The sequence below is a fragment of the Diabrotica undecimpunctata genome, chromosome 5 (assembly GCF_040954645.1).
Source record: "Diabrotica undecimpunctata isolate CICGRU chromosome 5, icDiaUnde3, whole genome shotgun sequence".
Taxonomy (NCBI): domain Eukaryota; kingdom Metazoa; phylum Arthropoda; class Insecta; order Coleoptera; family Chrysomelidae; genus Diabrotica; species Diabrotica undecimpunctata.
In genome coordinates, this window is record NC_092807.1 from 123064034 (window position 1) to 123079119 (window position 15086).

General features: G+C 31.7%; 1 protein-coding gene across 3 annotated transcripts in view; it reads left to right on the forward strand.

The window, feature by feature from the left end:
- Positions 1-716: 716 nt before the first annotated feature.
- The window catches only part of Lrch (Leucine-rich-repeats and calponin homology domain protein), a 212842-nt gene continuing 198472 nt past the window's right edge, over positions 717-15086 (forward strand). For 2 of the 3 annotated variants that reach the window (XM_072532637.1, XM_072532636.1), the window contains exon 1: positions 720-1068. In XM_072532637.1, the coding sequence (XP_072388738.1) occupies positions 894-1068 (175 nt within the window). In that variant the 5' untranslated portion in view covers positions 720-893. Of the gene's footprint in view, positions 1069-15086 lie in introns of all 3 variants that reach the window. The other variant, XM_072532638.1, reaches the window with a different exon arrangement.

Sequence of the window (15086 nt, forward strand, 5' to 3'; positions counted from 1 at the left end):
TTGGTGGTCTAATTATTTTACTTGTTAAGTAATATTTAAGAGCTAGTCTTGTTATACTGTTTTGGTACTTTCTTATGTTACTTTTTCTCAATTTATATTTAAATGGGAATAAGCCACAATTAAAGGTTAAAATACGTTTTAACCTTTGGATGGTTGATTGGTGGAAATTGAAACGTCAATAAACGTATTTTAACCTTTAATTGTGGCTTATTCCCATTTAAATATAAATTAATTTAAAATGCCACGAGAAAATAGCTTCAGAACAATACTTTTTCTCAGTTCTGAAGTTTTTGCAGAGATATATAAAACATAATTGGATATCTGTCCAAATTTGTTTGGAAATACGTATACACATCTGATTAAATCATATTAACATCTTTGAATATGTCAATTTATTTGCAGAGTTTTTCACTTAATTCGGTGTGTGGGATATTATCTTTTTTTGGAGGCAACCCTTCTCGAGGAAATGTTTTTAATAAAGTTGTTACAGTAGATCTGTCTGCCTACTATATTTTTTATTATCTGTATATTTCTCTCCACAGAAATTATTATTAAATCTAAATTTTATCGTTGCATTAATAGTGTTGTGGTTATTTTTTAAGTGATTTAAATATTTATTTATCTTTAAAATCTGGCAGCACTGTATAAAATTTCTTGGTTGACCGATCGGCAAACGCGAAGCAAAACCGAGTCGGTTATCGTGTTTCATTTAATTTTCTGTTTTCTTCTGTTCATTCAATAATGTTCTGTGTTGCCGGTTACAACGACGTATAGTAATTGTACGGGTACCGTAAACAAATTAAAAATGATTCATTACCTTCGATTAGTCTATTATAAAAATTATAGAAGTAACTAAGATCGTGAAAATTGTGTTTATTTGCGTACAATGAACGATGGCAGTGTTAGTTTCCAATATAAGCGGACATATTCAAAACCAGTTGACTCGGTCTTTAGAACGAATACTGGAAGAAGCAAACCAAAGTGGAGAGCTGAAATTGAGTAACAGAAAATTGAAGGATTTTCCTAAATCCAACGACAAATATAACTTAAGTGATACTGTAATTGCAGGTAAGGTTTATATCAATGTATTTTTAATACTTATATCCCGTGAATAGCATGTATTAAACGTTGAAAGAATGTTAAGTCTATAATATCATTAGTATTCACTCTCATGCATAGTTTTTGTCATTGTGTGTGGTTTCTATGATTTAAGACAGGAAACCTTATCAAAAAGATAAACCTTCGAATAAATCCCGTTTTATTTGAACTGGTGCATTGAATATTTCTTCTTTTATTATCAACATAACTATTTATTTGTTTTTTTCTATTTTTGTTGACATGTTTACATTGTGATCAGATTAGTTTTATCACTGAACTATAAAGTTTAGGTATAGTTGGGATGAAGGTGTTGAAGAAAACTCTATTTACTTAATAAATTTATCACACAGTAAACAATGGATTCCAGAAATAGTTTATAAGCTCATTTTTTATGTTAATGTTATAAACGTTATTATGAAGAAATTGACTTTTGTGCTCCCAAAATATATCTGTATTATCTATTTATGTCCTTTTAGTAAATAAGAAAATAGGTAACTATAAATATCTCGACAGTAAAGAAGACTGAATTGATTTTTTCGCAATTAATGTGCTTGTATATTTACATATTTACACAGTTTTTTATAGTTTAGTTTAGCTTTAAATTTAGAAAATTAAAAAATGCCATTTAAACAAAAAACTGGTGGTTTTTATATTTTCATACAGTGTGAAGTCCTAGCTTTTGTGCTTCTTTATTAAATAGCCAAATAAAATTTATTAACAAGTCCAGAAAAAAGATATTTGCAAAAATGTAACATGTACTGTTCTTTCACTCAATTACAAAAAACAATTCTAAAACTATGTATGCTTTGTTTAGAAATATTGATTAACAATGAGACTGAGCATCAAATAAAGATATCCTCGTTTCATGTTTCAAAGACTTTCAAAGAGGTAATATGGTAATAGAAACTAATCCTTTCCAGACATAGGTATATTGGAGAATTTTTTAAATGTCTGCTATCTTTGCTTCATTTATTGGGACAGGGTTGTTTATATGCTTTATCAGTAGGAAATTGAGGGTTAAAATTTGGCTTTACCAACTTAAATGTATGTGAATTAGGGCCTTCTATTGGCTATCAGTAGAATGGCTATTAAGCCATTCTACTTGGCTGTGCTAAAAGAGCCTGGTGCTTCGATGTGAACTGTCTAAATTGAGACACAGTGAAATTAACTTTTCCTTCAAGACACTTGCACATCTTTTATAAAAATTGGGTCACCAGTGATTGATGTCAAGAATATAGTTGTGTCTAATAGAGGTTATAGTGAACAAATATGCTTTTCTGCATCTTAAAATCATATTCTCATATTCATCAGGCAGGTAAACACGATCAGATCTCCTTATTAGTCTCTTAACTGTCCTGAAATTATGATCACAGAATAAAAACAAGTGTCTGTGAATAAGGAAATAATATTTTTTAAAGCGTTTCCTACTTGCCAGTATCATCAAAAATCTTACCATTGTATTGTTGGGATTCTGATCAGGACACCCATCAGAAAAATATATGCAGTTCAGTTAGTTATTTCTGAAGAAATGTTTAAAATGTAATCCAAAATCAAACTACATACCTCATTAGGACCTTTATAAGCCTGTCCGTCATGATACATGTAAAAATGACCAGTGTTGTGTTTTAAATTATGGATTTCAAGGGCATGTACCCAGAGCTGACGACGATAATAAAAAACTTCCTATGTGTGTTGGATATGGTTTCCTATGTATAGGTATTCCTGTGACATGTTGGGCAAGATTACATTTTGCATAGTCTAAAGTTATACTACAAACATCATCTCTTTCAGCACACAGTTTTATTACAGTTTGAATTTAAGTATAAAACTTTTTTGCACATGCCTTTGTGCATCATTCATTTGGCGGTGGTCACCCTTTTTGAATTATCATTTAGGTACGGATCTTTCAGCCTTATTACAATTCGTTCACATTCACCACATATGTCAACTTGTGTTCTTCAAAAACGCAAAGAATAAGTTTCATTGAAATTCTTAAGATAGTACTAATATTTTACCTATTGTCTCAAATCTGGCCATTTTTTAATGAACATTTTGTACATATTTTTAACACTAAATTTATCATCAAATACTGCATTACTTTATAGTGTTATAATGGGAGGTTTTGGTGGGAAAGGATTCTATATGTTCTTTTATTGTAACCTGATATTCTGGAGGTTTCACATGTCGACAAGTATTGAGCTTGCCCCTTACCCCGGCTTTCAGCTTTCTAGTTTTCAAAAGAACATTCAAACGTAGTCATGAGTTAGAAACGGCATGCAAACTGAGAAAAGCATTCTTACAAACTGATATTTTATTACCTTCTTTTCTAATATGATATCAGAATGTTGCAATTTTTATGACATTTTGACTAACATTTTGGTGTCGTTCTATTAAAGGGTTCATTACTTCCTTCTTATTATCATTGTATCTTATTGCGTTCAAAACAAAAGTACTGTACGTAATGATAGGCATATTATTTATGTTATTTTTTTATTAAAATAGTGTTTTAAGAACATCTGTTTAATCTGAAAAACTCTGTAATCCGAAATGGGTTCAGTTCCAATTATTTGGTCCCGTGGCGCGAAATTACCAATTAAAAAACAATCAGTTGTTATAAAGTTATTGTTAAAAACTCTTCGGGATCTTGTAAAATGGAGTATTAGGTTTAATTTGATGATTGCAAAAACCAAAAAAATTCTCACTGAGTTATTAAGTCTTCAAAATGGCTATTTTCGCGCTTTTTAAGACCTTAAATTGTTTATAACTCAAAAACGATGCATTTAAGAGAAAAGTTACTAAGAACATTTTTTGGTCAGAAGCAATTGAGCAATTAACCTAAAAAACTTGTTACGGACAAAAAGATCAATTTTGCAATTTATTTAAAAAAATTGTTTAAACCATTTTTGACCATCATTCTCTGGACAACATGCACTTTTCTTATAAGAGGACTATCTCAAGTAAACTTGTGAAAAAATATGAAATAAGCATATTTTTCCTAGCCAGTTCGTCCAAACTACCCATACTATATACTATAAATTTAAACTTTAAGAAGTAATAATTTCTTTTTAATATATATTCTTTCTCGCAATTCCTCAAGTGACGCAGGTTGAGTTTTATAAACAACTGACTTGAGGTAACCCCATAGAAAAAAGTCAGGTGGCGGTAAGTCTGGTGACCTCGGTGGCCACTCAATAGGACCTCTCCTTCCAATCCATTTATTTGGATAATTAGTATCCAACCAGTGCCTAACTGGAGCTGCATAGTGAGGAGGTGTTCCATCTTGTTGGAAGTTCATAAATCTTCGTCTAAAGCTAGGTTGCCTTGATCATCCCTTTGGTTCTCTAATTCATGCGCAATTAAAGGTTCAATGGTGTTTCCAGCATATCGAGATAAATGTCGCCACTTAAATTGCCGGTATGGACAAGGGACCAATTATAGCATCGCCTAACATTCCTGCCCAAATATTCAGTTTTTCAGGATATTGAGTTTGACCTTCTATGAATCGATGCGGGTTCGCATTACTCCAGTACCGACAGCTTTGTTTATTTACATTACCATTCAGCATAAAAGTACATTCATCAGTGAAACAAATATTTTTTAACATTCTCGGTTTAACGCGAATTCTTTCAGTCATGAGTTCACACAACTCAATTCGTCGGTGTGGATCATTATCGCCTAGTTCTTGAAGAATTTGTGTTTTGTACGGGTGAAACTTATGTAATTTCAACACCTTGAAAGTCCTGTTATTGCAGATACTTGACGTGTTGATGTAGTAGGCTCTATTGCAAAATTTCCAAGGACCTCAATTTGGGATGCTTCATTCAGTAATCTTGGGCATCCCTTTTTTTATTTTGCACTAATCCCGTTTCTCTTAAACTTTTCAACTAAATCGCGGACTTACACGTGACCTACATTTTTGTCCGGATGCCTTTCATGAAATATTTGAGCTGTTCGTAAATAACACTTTTTCTGAGAGACAATTCTCAAATAAATCAAAAATTATTGAATCTGGCAGAACCCAAAAAACAAATGTTTTCAACTTGTTTTGTAAAAACGGCAAATTAAGTTTGTATTTAGCAAAAAAAAATTCCGATGGGCACTTATCATTAAAAATAATAGTCCGGGAGATAGCATTACAAATACAAAAGTCATAGTAAGCCTGCTGATATTAACACCCTGTATAATTATTAAACAGTAATCATACAGGGTCACCAACAAAATTAAAAAAACCTCATTAAATTTTCCATTTAAGGCAAAGTTTCACAATTATTGCTTCACTCTGTATGATTATTATTTATACCATTGGATAGCCTTTTTTATAGTCTTTTCAATGATGTATCACAAGTAGGGTGTTATAGGAGATGTGGTGTTACAGGAGAATGTGGAAAATACCATGGACAGAAAGAGTAACAAATCAAGATTTTCTGCTGAAGATGGGGAAGGAATGCGAAGTCATAAAAACCATACAAACGAAAAAACTGGAATATATATATCTCTGCTTAGACTCATAATCCAAGGAAAAATCTCGGGAAAGAGAAATGTTGGACGTAGGAGGATTTCCTGGTTGCGAAATTTAAGGGAGTGGTATGGGTGCAGTTCAATACAGTTGTTCAGAGCTGCAGCCAACAAAGTAAAGATTGCTGTAATGGTAGCCAACCTCCGATAGGAGACGGTACTGCAAGAATTAGAAGAAGTAGGGATTTGCAATTTACTTAAATTTTTTTGGTTGTGGTGGGTGGGCCTAGGGGGTTGATGGGGGTGAGTTCTCCTTCATGTCATTTTAGTTCCCCCTTACTATCCCAGAAACGGTTTCAAGCATTTTTCGATATCAGCTTTTGTTCTTGAGATATAGCCCATTGTAAGTTTTAAAATTGACACACTGTATTTTAAATAAAGAAATAAAAAAATAACAATAAAAAGGCGACTAAGAAAAGATTTTTTCATCCCATCGTCATTAACTGTTTTGTTTTGAATAATTTTGAAATGAAAATACGACAAATGTTATTATTTGAGTGTTGTACCACAGCTTAAAAAAAGAGCAAATTTGGTCAAGTAGGACCCGAGATATTTTTCAATTTTTCCGAGTCCTCCATTTTGATTGAAACTGATGATTTTTGAAGTGTGCTGCTAGCCTTTCAGTAGACTACCCACACTCCTTTTACCCTAGTTGGAACGCAAAGTACTTTGTTTACAACACTATTGTTTAAAAAAATTCAATAATTTTATTTGCTAAATGTTTTGTTAAAATCTTTGACTTTTTTTTATAAAAGAGTGGTTAATTTCAGCCCTTAATGTTGTTAATTAAGGTAACAGGGATTTAAAAAACGTCTATCTTGGCTCCTAAGGGTTGTAGGATCTTAATTTGTTTTAGAAATTGTGTTTTTTTAACCATCTTTTTAAATATTTTTTAGCCATTTAATTTGAACCAAATTCTACTTGAGGAGTTATTGTAAATGTTTAGAAGCTTAAAACGTGCTATTTATTATTAAATCATTTTGTGTACCTACTAAGTCTAACTTTTTTTCCATAGATCATTAGTATACGTCTTAACGAAGAAAATAGCCCCATATTATTGACATCCATTCAGTCAAATTATCTAGCTAGACCAGCCTTAGAAATTAGCTCATTTTTCATAAAATCTTATAAACAAATTAAATTTCGCGAAAACTATTTAACCGATCTGTCTCATTTATTGCACACAATTCAAACACGATAAGACTCTCAAGTTCGGGTATCTTTAAACAAATTTTAATAAATACTTAATAAAAAAGTTATTAACCATATTAAAAAAAAAGCGATTTTGTTGTTCATTTTGCAGTAACTTTTTTGATTATTAACCGATCTTAATTTAGCATATCTCATTTTGTGTATCTTTTTTCTGAAAAAGTTGGACGTCAAATCTCTAAATAGACAAGTTATGATCAAATTTGATTGTTTATTTACAAATAGTTCCATTAAAAAATGGATGAATCCCTAAATGAGAGTATTTTTCTAATATCTCATACTACACATTTCAACTGTCAAACCCGTCTATACATTGTGCCGAGTAAAAAGCTAACTTAATTGGCCTGCTATAAATTCATTCGTACGTCACAGCTAGCCGTCTTAAATATTTTCACATACAAAGATTTCTTTCAGCTTTATTTCTGTTCTAAATCGGTGTCAGAACAAAAGACAAAAGAACAAACAGAATCCAGAGTAGTAATCAAAGGGAACTTGACCTGGTGAAGGGGTTGGAAGTTCCCATAATTTTCTATTGTTTTCATGGAGCAATAACGCCGTGAATCTCTTTTTATAATGAGGCATCCGACCGTAAAATACTGAGTCCATCGGCGCTTCTAAAGGCAGTTGATTCTTCTAAAATGATATGTACAGGATGTTGAATTATAATTCATTCTAGGTAGAATCTTTCTTATTTTTACAATTTTATATGCAGTTAGCAATATTTTTCAAGAGTAGAAAAAGGAATATAAAATTTGATCCAAATCAATGTGACAGAAGTTATACATAATTCAGAGATGTATTTTGAAGCTATGTTTTATCACACAGACTATTCCCCAAAATTCGTGGAACATTTTTTTGACGAGCTATCACACCGTGGCCAGAAGTCACGCTAATACATTACAGCAGTATTAATAGGCATATATTTTAGCAAATAATTGAAACCCACCATGTCTCTTCTTCTTTTGGTGCACTCCATTACTGGAGGTTTGCTATCACTACATCAAAATATTCTCTATTCTGCGTCACTCTCAGTAATTGTTGAACGTTCATACCCGGTCCAAGTTATGATATTGCAAAGCCATGACGTGGCTCTTCTGTCTATTCCTCTTCGACTCTCTATCTTCCCTTCAATTATTAATCGTAGCAGATTGTATTTTTCATTTCTCATTATGTGTCCTAGGTACGAGTTCTTGTTTCTTGTTTCCTTAATCGTTGTTATAAGTTCTAACTCTCTATGGTGTTAATACTGTGCGATTCGTAATGTGTTGTATCTATGATATTCTGAGCGTTCTGCGATAAAACCACATTTCAAAGCCTTCTAGCCGTCTCATGGTATTTAATTTTCGTGTCCAAGCTTCAACTCCATACAGAAGGACTGACCAAACGTAGCATTGAATAACTCTAATTCGGATGTCTAAGCTTAGGTTTCGATTATAAATAATTTGCTTCCATTTATTGTTCTTCTTCCTAGTCTGTTCTAATCGTGTTTTTATTTTTATATCTGGATCAATATTCAGATCTTATCATATCATATCTTATCAATTAGTACTACTCCTAAGTATCTGAATTTGTGAACTTATTCTAATTGAGTGTTATTTAGGTCAATGCGATAATTTTCATCGGTTTTGCTAATAGCCATTACTTTAGTTTTAAAATTTATTGTCAGTCCCATTACTTCACTTGCATTATTAACTCTGTCTAGTATATTTTATTAGTCTTCCATTTTTCTGTTATCAGAACGGTATCGTCTACATACCTAATACTGTTAATATATGTACCGTTTATTTTTATACCAATTTCGGCGCCGTCTAGTGCTTGTTTGAATATGCATTCAGAGTACAAGTTAAAGAGCAATGGAGACACATCCTTGTCGAACACCTTTTTTTTATACGATTTTAGTAGTGTGGTTGTAATATTTTATAGATTACTTCTTGGTTCCAATAATGGTTTTGAATTATGAAGAGATCTTTTCCGTCTAGCTTCTGTAAGTCATACAACAATTTTTCATGCTGGACTCTATCAAAAGCTTTCTGGTAGTCGATGAAACACAGATATTTTTTTCTGGTGATAGAGGCATATTTGAATGAGTGTTCTGAGTCGCAAACAGCGCCTCTCTTGTTCCCAAGGTCTTTCTAAATCCGAACGGAGAGTCACTTATGTCTATTTCACATTTTTTATAAATTCGATTCTGTATTATCTTTAAGAATATTTTTAAGTAACTCATTAAGTTAATCGTTAATAATCCTAAATTCGTCGCATTTGCGGGAACTAGTTTTCTTTGGTATAACTATGAATTCTGAGTTAAGCCATTCCTTTGGTATTACGCCACAATATGTTGTTAAAAAGATGTATTAGTAGTTTTATGTTGTTATCATCTATTAGTTTTATTAGGTCTATTTCTATTTCGTCTGGTCCACAAGCTTTCCAATTCTTTGCACATTGTATCGCATATTTTACGTCTACGTCTAGGATTGGGGGTCCTTCCATCTCCCACGCCAACCTCTATTGCAATTCAGGTCTGTCATCCGCAAAGGATTTTTCGATATATTCCTTCCATACTTGAATTTGTTCGCTTCTTTCTATAATAAATTATTCTTCCTTTGTTGTCAGCTGGAGTGGGTATATTGTTTCTTGCTATTATTAGAGGTTGCTTTTAATTTTTTGTAGAAGTTGAATGTATCATGTTGTCTAGGTTTTCTATTTCGTCACACATTTCATTTATCCATTTTTCTTTTGCTTCTTTGATTTTTGAATCTATGATTCTTTGAATTTCTTTATATGGGTGTGAGTTTTTTTTGTGTTTTCTTCTCTCTTCCATGAGTTCCAAAATATCTTCCGTCATCCATTTTTCCGTTTCGTTCTTTTCGTATTCTTAAGTTCTTCTCTTTGTACTAAAACTACAGTATTTTTTTGGTTTGCTATATATTTTAAATATACAGTAAACACAATGAAACTAATGAGAACGGACAATTCCTGATAGATTTCGCAAGAGAAAAAAATATGATCATAATGAGCACATATTTCGAAAGAAAAGAAATACACAAGGAAACATGGATATCAACAGATAGAAAGACTAAAAACCAAATAGACCACGTGCTCATCGAAAAAGAAGAACAGCAATGTATAAAGAAGGTAAGAACATACAGAGGACCAGACGCCGACTCAGATCATTACATGGTGGGCATCAAAATTAAGCAACTGATACCAGAAAACAAAAACAAAATAAAAAAAAAGAAATGTATACATAACCCAATTCGATTAGCAACAAAGAAAGAGCAAGAAATATACGAGGAAACAATGGAAAGAGAACTAAAAAAGATACAAATAGAAGAGCAAACTGAGAACAAATGGGAAAACATAAAGCAAATAATGAACAAAGCAGCAAAAGAATGTAATAAACAAGAGAATAAAAAGAGGAAAGACTGGTTCGACATAGAGTGCCAAAAAGAAATAGAACTAAGAAAATCATTAAGGATGGAAATGATCACGAAAGAAACAACAGAGACAAAGAATAGATATAGGGAGCAAAGACAAAAAGTAAAGAGGGTGTTGAGAGAAAAGAAGAGAAAACACATAGAAAATAAGCTAAAAGAAATAGAAGAGAATTACAGAAATAAAAAAATAAAAAACCTATATCAAGGTGCTAGAAATGAAAAAAAAGGTTTCCAACAAAAACCCATATTCGTTAAAAACAAAGCAGGAAATAATATAAGCGGGGAAGCAGAAATAGCCGAAAGATGGAAAGAGTATTTTGATGAATTACTAAATGACAATAATAAGTCAAACCAAAGAGAATGTATGGAAGCAGAAGCAAGAATCGAACACTTGTAAGAAATAGAAGATAATTCACCCAGCAAAGAACAAATCGTGGAAATCATAAAAAATCTGAAAAACAACAAATCCCCTGGAAGCGATAACATAACAGCAGAGATGATGAAATATGGTGGAAAACTGCTAAATAATTGGATATACAAGATCATAAAGGAGATATGGATAAAAGAACGAATACCAGAAGATTGGAAGGAAGCCATTATTTGCCCATTACACAAAAAAGGAGACAAAACAGAATGCAGTAATTACAGAGGAGTAGCGTTACTAAATACCGTATATAAAATCCTATCAAAATCCATAAAAGATAAGCTAGAAAAAGAAGTTGAAAATATAATAGGCGAATATCAGTGTGGATTTAGACGAGGGAGAAGCACAACGGACCAAGTATTCATAATCAGAGAATTACAAGCAGAAAGCTATGAACACAACTTACCAACGATAGCGCTATTCATCGACTTCCAGCAAGCATACGATAGAATAAAAAGGAAGGAATTAAAAGAGACCCTTGAGGAACTGGGAGTTAGCAGAAAGTTACGTAACATGATACATCTTACTTTAGAGAATACAGAAAACAGAGTCAAGGTAAACAATCATGTATCGGACAAATTTATAGTAAACGAAGGATTAAGGCAGGGCGATCCTTTGTCATCATTACTCTTCAATTTATGCCTAGAAAAAATAATGCGAGAAGCGAAAATCAATAGAGAAGGACTCCTATATCATAAAAGACACCAAGTTTTGGCATTTGCGGATGATATAGTGTTGCTGGCAAGAGGAAAAAAAGAGCTACAGGAGATAGTACAGAGAATAGTAAAAGCAGCAAAGAAAATGGGACTTTACATAAATTAAACTAAAACAAAATGTATGCAGTGGACAGATGATTAGTTCAGGGATGGACAAAAGTTTAAAGTAGAAGTAGAAGAAAGATTATCATACGAATTCGAAATGGTAGAAAGATTTACATACCTAGGTACAATAATATTACGCAAACCTAACATTAAAGAAGAAATACAAGCTAGAATAATGGCAGGCAATAGAAGTGTACATGCTCTTAGTGGAATGTTGAAAAGCAAGTTTTTATCAAGAAAGGCAAAAATACAGTTATACAAAACAACTATACAACCAATAGTAACGTACTGCAGTGAGACATGGACAATGACAAAAAATGAACACAATTTACTGGAGATATGGGAAAGGAAAATCCTGAGGAAGATATATGGAGGAATAATAAGGGACGGTTTATGGATAAGAAGATCAAATGATGAGTTAAAGAAATTATATAATCAACCTAACATAATAGGAGTCACAAAGGCACAGAGACTAAGATGGCGAGGTCACCTAGAAAGGATGCCGAACACGAGGACTCCAAAAAGGGTACTGAACTACACTATAACTTTAAAAAAGAGAAAAGGAAGGCCAAAAAATAGATGGAATCAGGAGGTAGAAAAAGATATGGAAGAAATTTAACTAGAAGGCCAGAAAAGAAAAATGAATAATAAGAAGGAATGGAGAAAAATCACATATCGAGCCAGAGAAGATCTCAGTACATAAAGGAAAGCGAAAATGAAGAAAGAACAAACTTTTTTAAGCCATGGGCCTCTAAGGCCTTTAGTGCTATTGTATATATATATATATATATATATATATATATATATATATATATATATATATATATATATATATTTTCTATCTCTTCGTCTTCTGATATTATTGTTTTTTTCAGGTCTTCATTAAGTTTGGTTGGTTACTAATCCGTACTCTCTAGTGATATCAGCTACTTTTTCTTTGCCGATTTTTGCATTAAAGTCGCCTAGTATAATGTTGATGTGATGTTTCTTGAGGCTTTTTGTGATGGCTGTTATTCTCGCATAAAATTCTTCTACCTCATTCTCTTCTTTGTGTGCTGTGGATGCATGACTTGATTGCTTTATTAGATTGAATATAGTGTTATTACATTTTAGTTGTAGTAGAGCTATGCTTTCGGAGTAAGGGGTAAAGCTTTCTAGAGATTTATCAATGTTTTGTGTATGATAAATGCAACGCCATATTATTGAGGACAATTTCCTGTACCGGGCTATCTTACTTCGCTTACTCCTAATATTTCAATAGTATTCCTGCTCTTTTCTTGAATTACATTATGGTCCTTTCCTGCTCTTAGTAGGAAAGGCAGTACTATGTCTCTAGTATCCTAGAATTTTAAGTTAATGTCTCAAAAAAGATATTTTAATGATATTTTTAGATATTTTATTGAAATAAAAAAAGCGCATGAATGAAGCCTCTAAACTTCAACTTCAAGTTCAAAAAGCAGGTGTGGTTACCCTAACCGAAAGTGGTATTCGTTTTGTGGCCATGTATCTTCCGTTGTTCTTAAAGAACAACGGAAGAAGAATAAATTTCTTCTTCTTTTGACTTTACGTCATTGTACATCTACTGCTGCATGACTAGACTTGTTTAACGATAAGAGAATGGTAAATGAACTGCTAGTTGCTGCCGAGGGTACCGAGAAGAATGTCTCAAAAGAGTTTAATGGACGATCACAAAAGAGCTTGCAATTTATAAGAAACGGTGTTAATTATCCACTTCATCATATGTTCATAGATGCGTCTAGTTTTTTGTACAGTCCATTCGCTAACCTTGGGAATATTTTGACAGATTCGTTATCGGAAACATACAACACAAAGTTCAAAATGCATATGGCAGGTACACCAAAATACGAGCGGTTTAAGGTCGTATCTTAAATATCTGCCAATGGTGTATTGAAACAACAACTCAATTTATTAAATTATGATACATATTGAAAAGATCTTTGTTATCAGTGTTATTATTGAAGGTTGATCTTTTTTTATGTGAATCATCTCCAATATGCATCTTCTGTTGTAGTTTTGTTCTTTTTCCAAAATCTGTACATTTTCAAAATCAAAAGAATGGCTATTTTCTAGAGAATGCTTGGCTACGGCTGTAGTGTTTAATTTGTATAATGTGTGCAACATGTTTTATTTGCACTGTTTGTGTGCAACAACTCCTCTATGTAGATATTGGTGTGTTTTTCCAATATAATGTTGAATTCAGTCTCTATTTAAAAATTCACAGTCAGGAAATAACAAACAATATATTATATATATATATATATATATATATATATATATATATATATATATATATATATATATATATATATATTGTTATGATGTATTGTTTGTTTGAATGATGAGCAATGAGTATTTTTTAATAATATAGGGTTTTTATCGCGGTTCTCAAAGAATTAGTTTGTAAGTACTTTTTTAAATTATCTTTATTATATCTATTATGAAACACACATATATATCTAACCTAGCCAATGTAAATTTAAAATAAACTATCTTTAAATTGAAATTCTTATGAAACTAATTAAATTCTATAGACAATGTAAAATTTAAACAAAATATCTTCAAAATTGAAATTGTTATGACACTAACTAAATTATATTAACAAAATTTTGTACCTTTCTGTCACTGAATGCCTAAATGAACTGTTTTCCACTATATAGATTATAATCACCACTCAAATGTCTTCTTCTCAGCTTCGGTTATCCCTGTTTTTGTGAAATTACTTTTTCCAATTATCAGCTTCCACCAATTTAAGATATTTTTCTTCACAGCATTTATAAACCACCAAGCAAACCAGCAACAGCATTTATTTTTATTCTTCTTTTCAATATATCAATATCCAATCACCAAAATATCATTTAATTTTAATATTCAATTAATACTTCTTCCATTATCATCATTTATACATAACATAATTTTTAATCTTCAATATTATTTTCTTTATACTGTTTCTTAATATTGATTTAACTCACTATATTGAACAATTGTAACTGATTGACTGCCTCTAACTAATTTTCATACTAAAAAAACTCATAACTAACTGAATCGACTTTCTGACTGCTTGACTTAAACTTTCTGACTCGAATCCAAATCACCGGGTATTTATATCTTTTTGGATGTTCCAGAACCATCTGGTAAGAAATCATGTTCCATTTGTTCTATTAAATACATGTCTGAATTTTCTGGAACAAACCATTTCGCAAACAAAGCCATCTCCGGTGATCTAGAGAATTCCTTACTTATCTATCGAGAATTTTGTTGGCATTTAGGCTTTTCAGATCAGAGTATACATTTAAATCAGTAACTTATATAAATTAAACATTTTAATTTAATAAAGTACACATTTTAAACAACATATTATCATTATAACCCCACTTTATATTCGTAATTATTCTTAAACGTCACTTCAGAGTATGTATATCTGGTTGCCTAGTCACATGGCTCACTTAAATATATCTACAACATCATAATTACTAAAAAAATACTTTTTATATGCTAATTTCTTAAAAATGCCCTCACATAAATATATTTTTATTAAATTCTCTAGTATATAACTTCTTAAAATAA